Source organism: Vicia villosa, linkage group LG5 (genome assembly GCF_029867415.1).
Source record: "Vicia villosa cultivar HV-30 ecotype Madison, WI linkage group LG5, Vvil1.0, whole genome shotgun sequence".
NCBI classification, from domain to species: Eukaryota; Viridiplantae; Streptophyta; class Magnoliopsida; order Fabales; family Fabaceae; genus Vicia; species Vicia villosa.
The window spans coordinates 117,287,017-117,307,690 of record NC_081184.1 but is presented as its reverse complement, the minus strand read 5'-3'; the positions used below and the strand labels follow the sequence as shown (position 1 = coordinate 117,307,690).

The 20,674-nt window shown below is 34.5% G+C and overlaps 2 protein-coding genes across 2 annotated transcripts; one reads left to right on the top strand and one right to left on the bottom strand.

Moving 5' to 3' along the window:
* Positions 1–5,980: 5,980 nt before the first annotated feature.
* Positions 5,981–19,512, top strand: LOC131602149 (pentatricopeptide repeat-containing protein MRL1, chloroplastic-like). The gene is made up of 19 exons (XM_058874164.1): positions 5,981–6,427; positions 7,604–8,333; positions 8,472–8,739; positions 8,917–8,980; positions 9,064–9,208; positions 9,289–9,404; positions 9,522–9,650; positions 9,764–9,937; positions 10,048–10,212; positions 10,398–10,538; positions 12,678–12,777; positions 13,789–13,897; positions 13,982–14,073; positions 14,443–14,533; positions 14,913–15,144; positions 15,249–15,341; positions 16,001–16,049; positions 18,094–18,187; positions 18,834–19,512. Exons 1-19 carry the CDS (start codon positions 6,098–6,100, stop codon positions 19,066–19,068), a joined length of 3,357 nt encoding a protein of 1,118 aa, XP_058730147.1. The 5' UTR covers positions 5,981–6,097; the 3' UTR covers positions 19,069–19,512.
* Positions 19,513–19,654: 142 nt separating this feature from the next.
* On the bottom strand, positions 19,655–20,375 carry LOC131602153 (auxin-responsive protein SAUR21-like). The gene has a single exon (XM_058874168.1). It carries the CDS (start codon positions 20,156–20,158, stop codon positions 19,850–19,852), a length of 309 nt encoding a protein of 102 aa, XP_058730151.1. The 5' UTR covers positions 20,159–20,375; the 3' UTR covers positions 19,655–19,849.
* Positions 20,376–20,674: the final 299 nt, after the last annotated feature.

Genomic DNA, 20,674 nt, shown 5'->3' with positions numbered 1-20,674 from the left:
GTTGCCTCGGAAATAAGATGATTGTCCCATTGCTAAGGTATCCTCGCCTGTTGCCTAAAAAAGATTAATGACTATTATATCCTTCCCTAAAGACTACCTACCTCTACTTGGTAGGGACCGTTTTATGGCAAACAATAATTCCTCGATGACCCTAACATCCAACGAAAGGACTTCCTACCCTCTTTATGGTATGGATAGCCCTTTCAAACTGAAAAGCTTAAAGAACAGAAATCTTAAAATTAGGGTAGTTGCTACTAATTGCTTGCGCTGATTTAAATTCAAAAAATCTTTTTCTCACACTCTTTTTTAAATACTTTCAAAACGAGGCTACGCTTATTTACAAGCTAAAGTCCTTAACAAAGTTTTTACTATTCACACACTACACATCAAACATTTTTGAGAACAAAGTGAGCCGAGCAATTAAGAGTCCATGGATAACCATGAATACAAAGGGTGCTTATACCTTCCCTTTTTATAACCTACCCCCCGAACTCAAAGTCTTTTAAAAGGTCTTTTTCTGTTCTTTTAGCCTTTCCTAATTGGATAAAATAAAAGTCGGTGGCGACTCTTGCTATCTGCAACATTTCAAAAAGTCAGTTCTCCTACCGTATTACAAAGAGTCAGCACCCCTTATCCTAGGTGAAAACCTGGTCCGAGGTTGACATGTAGTCAACCCACCCCGGCCTCTAGAGTGGCTTGCTACCAGAGATAATATTGTTGTTTTAGTGGTTTTATCAATTTCTTTGCATGTGTGCTTTAGGTTATGGTGTTTTTGTTGTTGTTTTGCACGCTCGTGGTATTTGCGACATCACCCCTGAGTGTTTGTGTTAGGGCTGCGATCCATTCGATCGTATCTCTAACTCGTTTTTACCTTACACAATTACAAAGAAAAGAGATATTTTAGAACTTGCAATTTCTTCATTAACAATTTATCGTAAACTTTGTAAAGGTATTAACTTTATGAAAAATAACATCAAATACAAATTTGTAAACAGAACCACATGGGTAGGCCACCGTTGATTCTCCCTATTTTACATCTCGTCGGGTTAGACACTTTAGGTAGATCGGATATTCATGTTAACGAGTAGGCCGGTTAGAGAGGCTACATTTATTTCCATGGTCTTGCTTTTCCCAAGGTCTTATTGGAGTGCTTGATATGTTCTTTTGTGCTCATAGAGATCAAGATTGACTATGATTGGTTCATCGTGAATATTGTGAAATTTTAGTTTGAGGTGCATTAGTTAGGCCACAACATCCAAGGCAACTACAAAAGGTCTTCCAAGAATGCAGTTGTAAGCACTCTTGTAAGGGACCATAAGGAAATTGAATTCTCAGCCAAGACGTATCTTCCTTCTTCTATACATATATATATATATATATATATATATATATATATATATATATATATATCATCAATTTGACATACCTCCATAGTTGGGTTATTGTTTCGTTAAACGCATGTAAGTCTGACCATAAATTTCCTCTCTTGAGGCCCATCATCTCAAACAGCTCGAAATACATTATGCCACGTGAGTTGGCCCCATCAATTAAGATTTGAGAGACCTTGACAGTGGCACTTTATTCCTAGGGGAAGATCTCATTTGGGGTTTCCCCGACTTTATTGCAATCCTAGAGCCCAATCATTCGCATGTCTAGGGTCTTGGTTGATGTACCCCCTTCCTTCTTATGGACAACCATCAATTTAACAATTTTTCTATTCGTCGTCCCTTTAGATGGGATGTTCATCCAAGGAGCTCCCCCGATGATGGAAGTAATATGTTGGCACTTCACTTTGCTTTCTCATTTATCTTCGCCACTGGTCCCCTCTCAGTTGGTCACGATATCCATAACTCTGGAAGGGAACTTTCTCTTGGGCGACTCTTCTATATCTCTTTTTCCTCCCATGACATACTCAAATAGGTGACCCCTCTTTATCAAACCCCTAATGGCATCCTTCAGCTAAATGCAATCATCAATGTTATGGTCGTGGCCCTTATAGAAGCGACTATATTTCGTCTTATCAACTTTGGATGACTCTCTAATGGGGTAGTGATGTCTGAATCTTGCCTTCTGGAACTTCGTGTTGGAAAACTCCTAGTAAATCCTCTCTCGTGAGGCATTTAGAGGAGTGTAATTACTGTATCGACCATGGGTCCCCAATCAGATTTATCCTTCCACCCGCGGGAGTATTTCCCAAACGACTGGCTGAAACCTATATTTGGTGCAGCCGAGTAGTCATATCAGGCATTATATTTCTCCTATAGGTTAATGAAGGGTTGTTCCCTATCAGTAGTTCTTTCACACTTCGTGCCTCCATGCACCCCAACTTCTGTCTAGAGTAGCTACCTTGTAACAGGCCATTCTCAAATATCCTGCATTTGAGGCCCTCTTTTGCTCCTTCTACTTCCAGAACCACGTGTATGAAATGGTCTATGTACGACTATAAGCTCTCTTTCTTTCCTTGTAATGTCCCGCTTAGGGAAATTATCGTCGCTAGATGCCTTTTTTGGGTGTTGAAATGAACTTTGAATCTTTCAAAGATATTGCTTCACTACTCAATGCTCCCGTCTAGCAAAATTCTGAACTAAGGCCGGGCATACCTTGTCAGAGTTAGTGCAAATAATTTTCACTTATCAGTTTCATCAACGTGAAAGTAGTTTAATCGATCATTGATGAGTTGTATGTGCTCGTCGGGGCCTCTTTCCCATTCTATTCCTTCAGCTTAAAAGGTTTTTCTTGTGACTTTATTATTTGATTGTCTAGGATGTAGGTGCAAATAGGATGTTTATGCGAATTATTCAATGGTGGTTTCTTCACCTGCTCCTAAGGAGGAATATGGCTACCTCGGTCTCCTATATGGTTTTGGGGAGGAGTTTAACGACTCTTGTTTTTCTGGTGATCTGGAGATTTCATAACTTTGTTTTTATGTGACACGGACGACCCATGAATAATAGTCTGGCTTGTCTTGGGAACAGTTTCTTGCACGATGTTCCCCTTCGGAGGTGCGTTGTGTAAACTTTCTTCCAAACGAAAAAATCTTTCCTCTATCGCCTACGAGTTATGTTGTCGGATGATGTTATGCATAATATTCAACAACTTATTAGCACATTGTATTATGAGGTTAGCCTGCAACAACGAGAAGCCAAATAATGTTTCTGGCCTTGAGGCTGATGGTGTACTAGAGGCCTGGGCGAAGGCTTACTTTGTTTGAGTTGTGAAGCAGATTATGTGATTTGAGAAGGTTAGAGTAGATCTGGATGCTACAGAGTGTTCATAATAGCTTAATCTGTATTTCCTTGAGGAGGAGGAGGATGAGACAACTAATTTCTTCCAACTTAAGTGGTAACAACAATGATGGCTTCTTCGTGTAGAGCCGCGAAACAAGTAGCTTTAGATCTAACCATGGTTGGAAGGTTTGATATTAAAAGATTCAGAAACTATGAAAATAAGTGTTGATCTGCTAGAGTTGTGGTTGCGATGCACAACAACAGACTTGAACTTGTGGTGCAGTAAAGGAAAGACTATCCTACAAGGTTAACACTCCAACTCTCAAGCCAGTATGCGAAAGAGATAAGTGGATGGAGTTTGAAATTGTGTACCTAAAATTAGCGCGCGTGCCCTTTACATAATGAAGCAGTTATAACAACCCGCTATTCTATAGGTGCGAGATGCAGAGAGTCATTGGTGTATCCTGCCACTAGATCTCTTGTACTCTTCTCCATGGTCGTTCCCATGTGCTACGAATAATTGAACGAATTATTGTATTCCTCTAAACTGCGACAGATGGCCACTCTGGCCAACCTATAACATAAATTATAAGAAAGAACTTTCCGTAAGTGATAAAATATGTTACACGGGCAATCAAAATAACATAAATTATGTTTACCTTGAAGTAATGTACATATCTAGTGTTCGAGATTAGTTAAGAGTTTTGTAATTCTAATTGACTTTCTAATGTTTAGAATTTAGAGGTTAGAAGATGTAGTTGTGATGTCATGGAGTGATTTTAATATAGATCCGTGGTTTATGTGAGTAAGGAATGAATTGTCGTTCATTTTGGGTTATTTGTACTTTTATGATGATTGTTGGTATGAAGGTAGTTTAGGGAGAAGTCATTGGAGGTAGGATGATGTCTACTATCAAGCTATTAAAAAGAAGTCTACCATTCTACCCAAATTACCCTTTTTGTTTCAACAATTTATAAAGCAAAAAGGACTAAATTGTCTTTTCATAATCCAACAATTTTATTCAACTTTCAAACAAACCAAAATGCAACACATGTCCCCCAATCTTTCACTTTTCAAATTATCATTTTCCTTTTCTCTCTCCAATATTTTCACTTTCATTTCAATTTTCTTTCTCTCAATTTTCTCTTTTTTCTTTTTCTTTTTTAAACATAAATTAATTAATAAATTAAATTAACAGAATTATTAAAATATTATTTTCAAATGTCAAAATACATATTTTATTTAGCAATTATTTTTATTTGAGACACAAAATTTTTATTTTCAAATGTCAAACTTTTTATTTTTTTATTCACGGGGCACTATCAATAAATATCTACATGTTTATTTAAATAAAATCTATATCATAATAAATAAATTTATAACGGGACACGATTAGTTAAATTCACGATTTTTTTTTTTATAAATGATGCTTTTAATATGCATTTAAGTATAAAACCACCATGCAAAATTATTTTAACCTATGCAAATTCTTGAATATCATTATTCTTTATACAATTATATTTACCATTTAATATTATAAATATCTAAGCAAGTTATATATATATATATATATATATATATATATATATATATATATATATATATATATATATATATATATATATATATATATATATATATATAGAGGAGGGATCAAATTACACCCGAAGAGTTACACCACGAGTTACACTCGTTCAATAACTACATCTCGAATTAATATTTTTTAAATTCAACCGTTGGATTGAAACATAATATCATATAGATCATACCTATAAAGTTTGAGCTTAATCTATAATGATTTACTATGTCATTGAATTACATCAAAATTAACGTTATATAAAAGCTCATTTTGACGTTAATCTTTGGATATCTTGATGATATAGTAAATCATTATAGATTAAGCTCAAACTTTATAGGTATGATCTATATGATATTATGTTTCAATCCAACGGTTGAATTTAAAAAATATTAATTTGAGATGTAGTTATTAAACAAGTGTAACTCGTGGTGTAACTCTTCGGGTGTAATTTGATCCCTCCTCATATATATATATATATATATATATATATATATATATATATATATATATATATATATATATATATATATATATATATATATATATATATATATATATATATATATATATATATATAATATCAAATAAATGTAGCCGTCCAACAGCTTATTTGCTAGTGTAGATCTAAAAAAGATGTTGGTAAAGAGTTGTATGAAAATGTAAAGGGAATATAGTTTCAAATAAATGAATTTCTCCAGAAAACATTTCTATTTTGTAAATCAAATAAAATGTGGCATTTCCTAAATAGATGCATTTCCTAGATTTAGATTTTGATTATGGTTTATTATTTATCATTTTTATAATTGAGTTTTTTCTAAGTTAAAATTTAAGCATATCTTATGTTTAGTCTTTTAAAAAATAAAAAATGAATTTTATAAAATGTACAAGATTAGAGATCATGTGACATAAATAATATTGAAGTGTAAAGTTTTTTTTTTTTTTTTGGTAGCAATATTGAAGTGTAAAGTTGAAGATGTATGTTTGTGATTTAATATATTATAAATAAATAATTTTTATCAACAATTAATTTTAATCTACTATATAATTAACGGTATTTTAATATTTTTCCAAAAAGGCAAGTTGGAGTCATTCTGTGGTGCCTCATAGATTAACGGAAAAACAAAAACGCGCCACGTCAGCAAAAAATAGGATCATATGAGCCAGAAGTAGTGGTGTTTACCTCTGGTTTTCAAGTATCTCAACAACCTCCTCTCCTTCCTGCTAATGCTTCATTTCACTCTCTCATCTTTCTCACTCTTCATTTTTCCCTCTCACTCTCCTTTCTTCATCCATGGAAGTTAACTTCTGCGTCAACCACCACCACCACCGCACCTTCCGATTAACTTCTCCCCTCACTATTTCCTCTCATCGCACGCAATTCCTCGGTTGCAATCGCAGTCTCAGACCACCTCCACCTCCAGGTTCAGCTTCAGCTTCATCAATTCTCTCTCCAAACAAACGGAGAAATAGGTTAGGGCTTCTTCGCCTCCATTCCCCACGCTTCGTATTCAAGGCTTCTTTTCAGTCTAATCCGCTTATTGTCGTTGTCGTCGTTGTTACTATATCTGCTGTTTCTTTGATTCACTTCACTCTCAACAAGAGAAAGAAGAATCTCAGCCAGGTCAAATTACTCTGCACTCTATACTCTTCATTTTCCTTATGCTTTTTCTATAATTCGGTGCCGCATTCTTATTCTCATTTTCGTACCGTTTGAATGTTCGTTTTCAGTTATGTATATTTCAGTATATGGAAATTTAAGTTCATTTTTGGATCTTCACATGAACCTGCATATATATACATATGGATATTAGTTGCAGACTTTAGATAATTTATAATAGGTTCTAAAAACTGTGAAAACCGCCGCTACAAAACTATATCGAAAGGTGCTAATACTGATATCATTATTCACTTTGTTTTTATGACGAAAAAGAAATTGTAGTTAATTCACACCGCGACTACTGCAATTAGAAGTGCAACACCAATACCGACTGAAACGTGAACAGTTGCTTAAAACCTTATTCAAACCACCATAGATGTTGTCAAAATATGTTTAAAATTGAATTGTATAAACTCAGTTATTTAATTAAACAGTCAAAATCTGATGGTGAGTTTTTCCTTCCTAGACTAATTAATTTAATTTATTTAATGTTATACATATGGTGGTATTTTTCTGTTAAAACATCTATGAAGCATGGACTCCGACACGGACACCACGACACTACACGACACGGACATTTTGACACTGATAATATCAAAAACCGAGGACACCGATACTGCTATATATACGATAGTATTTAAGCTTCAATTATCTATCTATTATTAAACGTGTTAAAAAATTTCTAATGAAAATTAATGTCTTTAATTTTTCATTGATAATATTGTTCCAATACATGTCTAAGAGATGTGTAAGGTATGTTGAAAACAAATATTTTTGAAAAAATTTATCTGAATTGTTCGACAAGTGTTGAACGAGTGTCATACAAATGTTCGACACCGATTTAAAGAGTGTCGAAATAATAAAAAAATCTATTTTTTGGAAGACACCTGTTTGACTTTTCCGACACATGTCGTACGGGTGCCATACAAGTATCGGACACCGCGACACAGTCACACGGCTACTCTTAGAGGTGTCCGTGCTTCATAGTAAAACATTGCTAGCTAATGTTTATGGTGTTTCAGTGTTTCCTTTTTGGCCTAGTTTGAAGTATTTTTTGAATTGATTGCATATGCTCTGTACTCATATTTTATATAATAATTAATAATACTTTAATTAACATTTTCACTATTAGTGATACAGGGACGTGCAAATTTTGCATTATCACCTCAAGGAAGTAATGTTGGGAACCAGGTTATTGATAGTCAGATTCTCAGTTTTCCAGAATTTCAAAGGGATAACTCACTGAATGACGCTGGGAAGTTAAATGATCACAAAGGAAAGGACATACATGTTTTTGAGGACCAAGAAGTCCACCGCCATTTTTTGGAATCTTCCATGGTGCAGGAAACAGCTTTGAAGACTCAAACATTAGAATCATCTTCGTCTGTTCTTGACTCTAGTGTCAATGGTAATGGTTCCCATGTATTAGAGGAGCCTTTTTTATCTGTGGCTTTCCAATCGAGTCCATTGGAGCCTATAGCTTTTGCTGAAGAAATGACTCTACAAGTGGAAGAAAATCAAGATGTAGTTGACTCTAATCTCGAGTTGCCTTTGAGTATGGTCAAACCAGAGCCTAGTGCTTCTTCTGTTGGTTTAGATGACACGCACGATACAGTCAATGGCCACATTGATGAAAAAATTGAGCTTCATGCCATCAAAAGTGATGTCCCTTTTGGTGAATCTGTTAGGGAAGGGCTGTACATGTTTTATGAGGACAATAATTCTGCACCCGGATCCATTACACCCCTTAGTAACAAGTCATTTTCTCCCAGTGCTTCTTTTGTGAATAAAACAGGAGGGCCAGCAGCTATAAGAAATATCAGCTTGAATGGATTAAGATTATCGGCCGATGTTTCTCTACAAAATGCAGGTAGATGTTTCTCTACATAAAAGAAAATGCTAGATGATAATAGTTTCTTTGACAATGTAGTTGGTCAAATCATAATATCACTGATGAGTAATCAAAATTTAGTCAATACTTTACTGTAAACATTGTTTGTTGTTTCAGAGTACATTGACGAAGCAGTTAAAACTTCGGGTCACAAAGAAGGCTACCCTCCGCAGCATACAAGTAAAAATTTGAGGAAAGCCAACAGATATACGAGAGACAGGGAAAGGAACTATATGGATCATAATAGTAACGATGTTTTTCCCCAGAGTTCCCACATCATGGTGCATGTGGATCAGAAAAATGATCAAATCAGGGTCCACGATGGTCAGAATATTGATCCTTCAGAGCTTCTAAGCAAATATAATACCTTACTAACAGCTGGGAGGTACTCCAATAAATGTTAAAGAACATAAAAATGTCTTTAGATCACTGCTTGTTGGAATTTTATGCATGTGACAAATTTGCTTTGAATGAAACGTTGTGGTCAAACTCCTCCTTACGTTTCTTTACTTTTAATTTAAAGCTCGAAAAACTTATCCTGAAGTACATTGGTTTTTGTCAGGTTACGTGAATGTGTAGAATTGCTTAAAGATATGGAAATGAAGGGTTTATTAGATATGACTAAGGTACATGCATATTTATTGTTGTTTCCGGCCATTCTGTTCTTTTATTTTGAGTTTTTCTTATATGCCATATTCACTTGTTATAGGTTTATCATGCCAAGTTTTTCAAAATCTGCAAGAAACAAAAAGCTGTTAAAGAAGCTTTTGATTATGTTAGGCTTATTCCAAATCCAACGCTGAGTACATTTAATATGCTTATGTCAGTGTGTGGAAGCTCCCAAGATTCCGAAGGTAAGGTGGTGTTTGTTACCCTCTAAAAGGCTCTTTCTTTTCCTCCTTTTCAGTGCATGACATTCGTGTTCTATGTTCAGGGGCTTTCCAAATTATGCAACTTCTTAAGGATGCTCAACTAGATCCTGATTGCAAACTTTATACCAATCTGATATCAACTTGTGCCAAAAGTGGGAAGGTTGATCTAATGTTTGAGGTACAATGTCTCTCTTCCAGGCTTTCTTAATTGATTCACCTTAGCCTGACATTCTTAGGGATAATTATATTTTCTCTAAATCCCATATATAGTAAAAATATTATTATGTGTGCTTAGGTGTTTCACAAGATGGTTAATTCTGGAGTGGAACCTAATGTTCATACCTATGGAGCACTTATTGATGGTTGTGCTAGAGCAGGTCAAGTAGGTAAAGCATTTGGTGCTTATGGGATAATGAGGTCAAAGGTACAATTTTTGCAACATATTTTTCTAAAGAATTATATTGTCACCTATCAGCGGTATTAGACAAGTTCCTCTTACATTTGTGTACATACTGATGAAATGTTTGTATGCAGTAGAATGTGAAGCCAGATCGTGTTGTTTTCAATGCACTTATAGCTGCATGTGCACAGTCCGGAGCAGTGTCTCGTGCCTTTGATGTGGTATCAGAAATGGAAGCTGAAATACAGCCTATTGAGCCAGACCATGTAACTATTGGTACATTGATGAAGGCATGTGCAAAGGCTGGTCAGGTCTGGATATTTCTTTCCCTATTTCTCTCCTAGTATAATTTTTTTTTGTTGAATAATTCTTATGTTTCATGAAATGTATGTAATACTTAACAACAATGAGTTTTCTATAGGTTGAACGTGCACATGAAGTTTATAAGATGATACAACAATATAATATAAAGGGATCTTCAGAAGTTTACACAATTGCAGTTAATTCTTGTAGTCAAACTGGAGATTGGGAATTTGCACGTAGTGTATACAATGATATGACCCAGAAAGGGGTGCTCCCTGATGAGGTATTATGTTTTTATTTTTGAATTCTTTGGGTGATATGGGTTATTGAAATCTGCATTTTTTTTGTTTTAAATTTTAACATTCTGCCTTTATGTGTATGGTGGTTTCTTGAAGTGGTTCTTGTATGTAGTGTGCCGTCCTTTCTCTACCACTGTTTGCTTACAGAAGTTATTGACTCACCATGCAGATGTTTATGAGTGCACTAATAGATGTTGCTGGGCATGCCAAAAAGCTGGAGGCTGCCTTTGATATCCTACAACAAGCCCGGAAAGAAGGATTACCGATTGGAATAATGACATATAGCTCGTTGATGGGTGCCTGTTGCAAGGTATGTATGTCTGGCCAAGTATAATGATTTAAAGGGAATAAAACAAATCAAAATTGGGGCACAAGAAAATGACTGAGGAGTATAAGTGAACCATCATTCATATAGTTCACCATGGGCAATAAAAAATAACTTGGTAGTATAGGTGATACTTCTTTTTTTGTTTTATTGCATTTATGTGTTCCCTATTTTTGTTAGCGCATGTAAGTGCCTACTATTGCTTTGTTAACATTCCGCAAACTCATATATTTAAGTATTTCAGTTTACCATGTTTGGCCCCACACTCATCAATTTCCATACTATCCACCAAACCCAGTGCCTCATTTCCAAGTCTTTGTTCAACATTCAATGCATGCTCTTTGAGAATGCTTAGAATCGCCATCATACCTGTGTTGGGATTTCTACCAGCAGAGTCCGTAATGCATTCGACACAGACAAATCAGGCTTGAGCATTTTATCAATTGTTGTTGGAGAGAAGCAAATTTGATTCCTTCTTTGAGATGCAATCTGTACCATATCCAGTCAAGTACAAAATGTCAGAAATTTTTCTTATCCTCTATGTCAGCAAGTTTACTGGGTTCTTAACTTCTTACCATAAACATTCTATCACAGAAACAATAGTGAGTTCTCGTTAGGGATGCAAACTTACATGTTTCTTTTGTTACGATGATGCAAACCTATTTCCATCTCCTGCTGAGTTTATTGTTATGAGACAATGCAATATCTGCCCCATTTGTAAGCATCAATATCCCCTCATTTGATTCTTCTTCAGTTCCCCAGTTATCTATAGCAGTTTTGGATTCTCCTAACTTGAATTAGAGCTAGGGTTCTTCCTAAATTCGAACTGGACGATTTCAAATTGAATAATGCCTTCTTGATGTTGTAAGTGGCAGCAGCTGTGAGGATAGTTGTATGGTGCATGAGTTAGTGGTCGGATGATCAAGTCAGGAACAAAATTCAGAGGCTTCACCCAAATTCATTTAGGCTTTGTTTGGGAGTTTGGAGGAGGGAAGAGAGAGTTTAGAAATACGATATTTTTTTTAAAATATAGAGAAATCTTTATTTTTTGAAAAAAATAAAATTTGTATAGAATGATAAAAGAGTGTTTGTCATTAACATATTTTTAATTTTTGAAATATTATAACAATGTAAATTATATTTGAACAATTTGTCTAAACCCTCCAACTTCTCCAATATAATATTTTAATTCCCCAAATTAGGGGTTTTATTTTTAAATAAAAAAATAAATCCTCCAAAACTTTTCCAATCTAAATCCTTCTGCTCTTTCACTTAATCATTCCATTTTTTTTTAAAGGCCTCTCCTCCCTTCCCCTTCAAACTCCCAAACAAAGCCTACAGTGTCGGGTCAGTTTGCAATTTCTAAGAAAAAAAATTACCGCTAATCAGAGCTATGTAATAAGATAGTAATATATTTGTCACTTGAGAGACGAGTTTCATTGCAAACCATACAAGTCACTGTCATTGCAAACTATACAAGTCCACCTTAGACTCCATAAAATGAAATCATTGTTAATATCTTAATAAGTAATGAGTCTAGTCTTACCCCGGCATCTTGTAGTTGTGCATGGATCATTGGTTTTGCAGAGTAACTGAGTTAAATCAGGATCTGCATATAGGAATTGAAAAGGATTGAAGGTATACTTAACAATGGAGTCTATTGAATTATGTTTAAAAAAATACATGTAATAAAAAGTTATTTTAGTTTTGAATTATGCCTTTAATTTGGGAAAGTTTATTTCAGTTAATTAACTATTATTAGATTTTTTATTCGGATATGTATTATAAGTACTGGGTTTCACTATTCAGATATGTATTATAAGAAATAGCTTCAGTCTAAAAGGTGGAGTATAAATGTCCGATTAGTGTAGTAGCTAAGGATTTTGTGTTCTGGTTGATGACCCTGCATCTAGAAGCTAAAAATAATGAATCTAAACTTCTTAATCTAAGAATCTTAAGTAGTACTTTATTAAAATTGATATAGCATATGAAGTACAGGTAAAACCTTAGGCAACTACAACACCCTTTTAAGTTTCTTTTCTTTGTTAGCTTATGTTATTTCAATACTTCTGTTGCCTGTAATAAGTTCACCATTTACTAACTAGTGATAAATGCTTATTCCAGACAAAAAATTGGCAGAAAGGGTTGGAGCTTTATGATTATCTTAAATCTCTTAAATTGGTGCAAACAGTTTCAACTGTTAATGCATTGCTCACTGCACTTTGTAAGTTTGACATATCCTTCTTTTTTCCAATTTCGTTTTTCGTTCATTCAGGATTTTATGCTTCAACACTAAGTGATTGGTTTTGAGAAGCATTTCATAGTAAAAGTAACTACATTTGAAGGAAGATGGTAGGGCTAGTGAAATTAGGTAACTATCAGTTAGTTGGTTTAGTAAACATATCTGAAGCAAAAGTTAATTGAGAGTAATCAAATTAATTAAGATGGTTAAGAGAGGTCAAAGAGTATCACATGATTAGGCATCTGATGTTAAACATTCGATAAAAAATACTCTCCATTTGTACTTGGATAGCTAGTAAGTTAGGGGCCAAGAGTCACAAGTGAAGGCAGGGAAACTGGCCACTGTTTACACAAATAGCTAATCCACATCAATTTACTAATATAACCGACAAAATCAAAGGTTATTCGTAGACATGATTACCTAAATAACTCCTATATTTAAAACTCTGCGCAGGAAATACCAAGGCAACATCTTTAGTAATGACATTTGGTGACTAGAATTCAGAAAACGAGAAGAGAAAATAAAGTTGAAAAGAGTGAGAGAAACAGAAAAAAAAAAAGACAAAATCTTATTGTGCAATTGATAATCTTTGTCAACCGTCAAATCCTTTTGCAAATCACTTCTATAATACAAGTAAATGAAATAGAATTAGTGTTTCCAAAACCAACTTAGATTAGGTGTGTCACTCTATATAAAAACTTTTTAGGTTTTATTTGTAACCAACGTGGTACTTGAGTTTTTTCCAATAAAATGCCAAATTGATTTGACATTGGTTAAGATCTTACATTTCTTTTCCTGAAACATTTCTTGATAAAGACGGGTGAAAAGTGAAAACCCTCTAACTTAGAGTTATTTGAAATATGGTCACTTCTAGCTTTGTTTTTAATTTTATGTCTGCTTCAGTTGTTTGCCCCCTCTACCTGATGTTTGCATTGTTTAAGTATAGCCATTTATTAGAAAAATGGACTTCAAAACAGTGTAAGTTCCGTACAGGTGACGGGGATCAATTTCAGAAGGCTTTGGAGGTTTTATCTGAAATGAACGGATTAGGATTGCGCCCTAACAGTATCACATTCTCAATACTTATTGTGGCCAGTGAGAAGTAAGTAATCTACATGGATTTGTTGTCAAACTAATGATTTAGTTAGGGTTCCTGACCAAATTTCTTTTCTGCTTGCTTTTGTAGGAGGGATGACATGGAAGCAGCTCTAATGCTCCTTTCGCAAGTGAAAAAGGATGGTGCAGCCCCTACTCTCATCATGTGTCGATGCATAATTGGTGAGTATTGTAGGGTTTTGTCAGATTAATTAAATATTCTTTTTGTACTTGCTTCAAAAAGTATGCAGTTCCCAATGTTTCTTCTTCTTTTACTTCAAAAAGCATGCAGATTAATTAAATATTCTTCTTCTTGTACTTGCTACGGAAATATGATGAACTCTTATTCCTCCTCTTTAGTTATAAAAGAAAACGTATTAGTCATATGATTTTCATAGCTTTTATTTATGGATTTAGTTCTTTATTTGCTGGGAAGTTAAAATCAAAGATCATGGACTTTAGTTAATTGGTGGCCTATATCTCTATTCATAAATTATTCCTTGAGAGTTTCATGGTTTGTGAATCCTGATAGTACTTTGATTTCTTTGAAAGGAATGTGCCTGCGGAGATTTGAGAAGGCTTGCCTTGTTGGTGAACCTGTTTTATCTTTTGATTCAGGACGGCCACAAGTAAATAATGAATGGTATTTGCTATATAATTTCTGAATCTGTTTTTAATATATGATTCTCTGTCTTCACCAGTAAAGGATCAATAATGACTATTTATATTTATACATTCTTTTAATTCTTGTTTTTTTTTTTTCAATTTTGGTATCTTAGCGTGTTAATTTTTTATCGTAAAACTATTGAATTTATTTTAGGAAATATTTTGTTTGAATTGGTTCGATTTTTTTCCATGTATATAATCAATCAATTCTGTTGAAGAAGAAAAGAAGAATTAGTAACATAGGTGAAGTATGTGAATCCCCCTTTCCCTATTTGTTATAGCCATTATTTTACTTGGCCTTTTCTTTTAGGTTATTTTCTTAGTGAAGTTTCTAATGCTGCTTTTTACTCTTAAAGGACATCACTGGCTTTAATGGTATATCGTGAAACAATCGGAGCTGGTGAAAAACCTACAAGTGAAGTATTGTCACAAATTCTGGGATGCTTGAAATTCCCTTATGATACATATATGAGAAGTAGACTTGTTGAGAACCTGGGAGTAAGCGCTGAATCCTCACAAAATTCAAACCTCTGCTCATTGATAGATGGATTTGGTGAATATGATCCTCGTGTTTTTTCAATACTTGAGGTCAGTATGGGTGGACTACAGAACTGAAACTAGTATAAAAAATATTGTGTTTTAATGTCTCGAAGGGATCCTGGATATCATATAATACTTTACAAATCATGTAGGAAGTTGCTTCATATGGAGTTGTTCCATCTGTATCATTTAATGTGAATCCTATTGTGATCGATGTTAAAGAATTGCATCCTTATACTGCTGAGGTGAGTTTGTCTAAAACTTAAAATACTCCTTCAGTGATTATTTATGTTACATAAAAGGTTGCATTTTAACTGTGAAACACTTGAGAAAGAGAGTAATTGCATGTGGGATCCTTTATCTCCATTGTAGTTGGGAAGTAAATCACTGTATAAACCTATTTAAAGGAATTAGGGCATGTACAAGTCACATGCCAAAGTCTCGCCCAAAATTTTATAAGTCTTGTTTTGCTTACTAGTTTCAACAAACGAGAAGTTTCATTGAGGTGAGTGCAAGATAACAACGGAAATGTGTTTACCTACGTAAGGATGAATAATGGGTCCCATTGTTGGAATTGGTTTCAACAATAGCCTATTATTTTCCCACTTTTTCACTTTTATGTCTCTTTCAAGCATGATTGATTGTTAAAATATTTGCAAGTTTGATGTAAACTCATATGTGTCTATAAGGTGTCAGATCAATGCTAAGAGTTTGACCTTGTAATTTCAAAAGACAAAGTTTAAATCCTCTGGGGGTGGTTGCAAAAATCCTTTAGTGCCACTTTAGTTAATCATAATTCCCCATTATGTAATTTTTTTAAAGATGTGAACTTATATAAAGTAGATAAACATTTCTGCTGCTGTAACTGTGAAATTCATATCCTTAAATCCATGAAATGTTCCAGGTATACCTCTTAACTATTTTGAAAGGTCTCAAGCATCGATTAGCAGCAGGTAATATCATCGTCTATATTACTACCAGTCTTTTGCACTTTTTATAATTTTATTGTGTGAAATATATGTTGAAAATTTATTATTTATTATTTTTCTAAGTTGAGTTTACTTACGACACATTCTCTTCATTTTTGGGAATTGATTCTGATATTTGGATATGGAAATAAGTTTAGTCTTAAGTGTAAAATTTAAGAATTTCATCAACAATATGCCAATTCAATTCTAATCCGGTTACTCTTCAACCTCTAGCAAATGTTACCAAACAATCAATAATATTCTAATTCAAAGGACTTGCAAGATTCCATTAAAAACCAAGAAATTTAACAAAATTGCTAGTCTATGGATCTCTCTGAATGTTATGTTCATTCTTACTCCAAAGTTCTACATTGTTATTTCCTCTTCATGCCTTTTCTTTTATGAATATATTTCAACAAGAATCCAATTTCCGAACCAAATATAATCCAGGAATTTTCAAAAAAGAGTCGTTAAAATGCAATCCTATCAATTACTGTTTCTCTTCCCTAAATGCACCTGGAAATGCTATAATATCATCAAGTGTAACAAGAAAATCAGTAAGTAAACGTCTGTTTCATTCACCATAGACATGGTATAATATCATCAAGTGTAACAAGAAAATCAGCAAGTAAACGTCTGTTTCGTTCACCATAGACATGCTATAATATCATCAAGTGTAACAAGAAAATCAGTAAGTAAGCGTCCGGTTCATTCACCATAGATGCATGTTTTTCTTATAGCTAGTATTATTACTATTAGCTTCTTGTATTCACATAAAAACTGTTCACATACGTCTCAGATCATGCTCCATGTGAAGCAACAACAAAACCAATGCTCTAGGAGCACAAGAGAGGGAAACTCCACATCTCCATCCAAAACCTTAAGGCATCTCTCTTTTAAATCAAATATTCTATCCATTCATAGGCGATGTGGGACTCAAGCACTCACACTTGAACCCAACACTCTCTCCCATAAGTGTGAGTTTCCACCTCCTATAACATGATCCATGCGTTAGGTATATGTGGCACTTCTCTTATAAAGTCAACATTCTACTCATTCATAGGCGATGTCTCCCACACAAGTGGGTTCTCCACTCCTATAATAGGATTCATCTCCTTGCTCCCCCCCCCCCCAAGACGAACCAAGGCTTTGATACCACTTGTTGGGGAGACTGTGGAAGGGGGGAGCAACAAAGAGACCGATGTTCTAGAACCACAAGGAGGGACGACACATCTCCACTCAAAACCATAAGGCATTTGGTATTTGAACCCCACCAAACCGACCATGGCTCTGATACCATTTGTTGGGGAGAGCGGGAGAGGAGGCGGAAGCAGAACCTCAAAAGACCAATGCTCTAGAACCTTAAGAGAGGGAGACGTCACATCTCCACCAAAAACCTTAAGGCATTAGGTTTATGAATCTTCTCTCATAAATCCAACATTCTACCCATTCGTAGGCGATATGGAATCAACCACTCACACTTGAATCCAACAATGACACGGTGTGTTAAGAGTTACATGATGAGATATGACTTTGAGAGCCCTCGTCTTGCAAGCTGGTTTTATAAGAATGAGTTATACTCTAAAAAACATAATAATACAACATTTGATTAAAAATATCGTACTTTATTATTATCCATGTTTTGCTAATGGGGTTATCAAACTTAAGTTAGTTGCTCTCCACTATACTAGTGCATTTTTTTCTCTTTCCTTCTACCTAATGATTTTGCCAATATAAAGGCTTGTTTTCTGGAATTTTGTGAAAGCGATTATAAACTAAGCTTTGCTTTCATGACTTTTTGCTATCACTCACTAGGCAATCGATTGTTTATGTTTTGATTGGTGGTAATGGGAGTTCACATCTCGCAGTTGTTTTCCTCTGTTTTTTAACAGTCTGTGTAAATGAACTTGATTAATGATTAGTTTCAGTATGCTATTTACAAGTTTACTAACCCAACAGTAGGCGGAAAATATTATTCATATTATTGCCTACTGACTTCTTTGGTTGTTCCCCATGAAATTCTTTTTAGGTGCAAGACTACCCAATATAATCATTTTATTGCCTGTAGAAGAAACAACAGTTTTGTCTCCCTATGGGGAAAGGATTATTATACTTGCAGAAAGGTGAGAATAGTCAATCACAAATGCATCCACTGCCAGCATTTTTTAACTTCATATTGTTACCCCACCTATCTACAGCAATACATTTTGTTCAAGCACATCATATGATATGAGTTAGTAATCAAATTTTATGAGCCAGAAGAACCCACCATATGTTTAAACTTAAAAGTATGTTTTATTTTTAGACCACTAAATCAAATATGGAAATCTTTGTGCAACTATAGTCTAGATTTTTTTATTTTTGGGAGAACTATTTGTTACTGATATATTTTGGTGACGCGTCGTCATGTTAGTAGCATGATGTATGTTTACAATGACTATTCTTAAGTGTCCAAAGTTCATGCTTAAGCAACAGAAATTTCAAGTTTTTTTTTTTTCAATTTTTCTCGTAGTATTAGGCAGATCATTTACCATCACCGTTAAGGTTTTGTTTGCAGGTTATCTTAATCTTTTTCCATTTTGCATTATGTTTTTAGGAGAAATTGTCATAAATGTCTGGCCAAGATGAAATAATGAAAGATGATCTCAGTTGTTCTTGTTTGATCTTTTTAATTTTTTTTCAGTATAATGTTTTCTCTTGCATAAAAAGTCTAAATAAAATATTGTTGAAGAAGTTATGTATGACAAATATCCAATGTTTTGGCTTCAGAGGTGGCCAAGCAGTTGCAGCGCTGTTCAGGAGGCTTCGTATTCCTTACCAGGGTAGTGAATCGAATGGGAAGCTTAGAATAAATAGTGTGGGCCTGACAAAATGGTATCAGCCGAAGCTTGCATCTCCCACATTTGGTTTACAAGGTGACTGGAGCTCATCCCAATCACGACTCGGCAAAAACATTAGCAATCAGCAGCGAAACATTCGAACTGGCAATCTATCTTTAGACTAAGTGTACATGCATCCATTACCACGGGTAATAATTTTTCAATAGATGTTGAAATCTCCTTCATCCTAATGGAGTAATGGTATAGTAGAAGAAGAGTAATCTAAACCCAAGAAAGCTGCATATAATGCTTTCTTGAGTGCTGAGGCGATTGAATGCTTAAGAGCAGGAAAGTGTAGGACATCTCATCAAGTACATTCTGATGATTGAGTTTCATGTACAGATCTCATTCTTGTGATTACCCGTAGCTACCTGGCCTTTGCAACGCGGATTAAATAAATATTTGATGACAGAGATACTGATATTGGATGTATGCGTGTATTTCTACCTGTACTTTTTTGCCAGAACTCTCTAGGTGTATACTAAAATGTAGGCATATATATAAATTATGTATATCAGATGATTTTGATCATTTACATATTTCCATTATATATTTTCTATCAACCAGTATGAGAATGGTTTGATCATTTACATGTTTGAGCTATTGTCACAGTGACTCATTTTTGTTTTCTGCTTTAAACTGAAGAAAGAGAAGCAGATGTTACATTTGTCATGGCGATCTCGCTTCTGTCAAAAACAAATTACTAATTCGACGAAAAAAAGTTATACATCAAAGTACATCATCATTTTGTATTGGTCTAGAAGACCAAAGTCAAAATGAAAAACCCATATAGATGGGAAAAAGAAAGGGAAACTGAAAGAATGAAGTGAATCATAGTAGCCTATACACAATTACATAGCACGTCTTATTTTTTCTAATCTAATGTATTATATAGGAATTAATCCTTCACAAGGCACGTAGTTGGGAGGTAATATTGATGAAAGCATCTTCTTTGCAGGGAATCGTAAGACCACCCATAGGATGATTATATCCAAACTCTTCTTCGACTCTGCTAAGCAAGTCAAGAAAAGTAGGATGGTTCAAGTATGATATCGGAACAACAAAACGCTTCTTCTGCAACTCTCCAACGTATACGGCTATATGTCCCTTCGGAACATTGTTGGACTGTTTCGATCCACTATGAAACTGTGGCGTCGACGTAGACTTGAATATCTGTTTTGCTTGAAGAACAACAAATGGTAGACGAATACCCATGATGTTATTATGAATTTATGACCTAATAACTAATAACCTTTGAAGCTTGTTTTGAACTCAAGAGAAAAAAATTGTGTATACTATGAATGGAATTGAGTTGTTGTGAAATGTGAAGATTCTATTGGTGTTATATATAGCTTGAAAACAGCTTGAAAACGGAGTGGAAAGCCATACATCAATGTCTAAACTAATTGTGGAGTGGAGTTCTTGGTGACACAAGAATGAGGGACCCATGATATAAAAATCTTTAATTAAAAAATCACATGGCTTTGTTAAGCAAGCTATAACTCCACATCTAAATTTTTTTATTTCTGCCAGCGAAGTTGTATTGGAATGGTCCTTTCAAATAATGAGAGCGCTACGGACAGAGTATGCAAAACCGAGTGCCGTACGCTGAAAAAGGAAAGCAGTAGTTGTCACTTGAGTTTGTTATCTAACGTGTGATGTCAGAAAATTACTATAAAAAAGAAATGAATATGGATAAAAAGATAAAGTCATATAATATATTTATTTTTC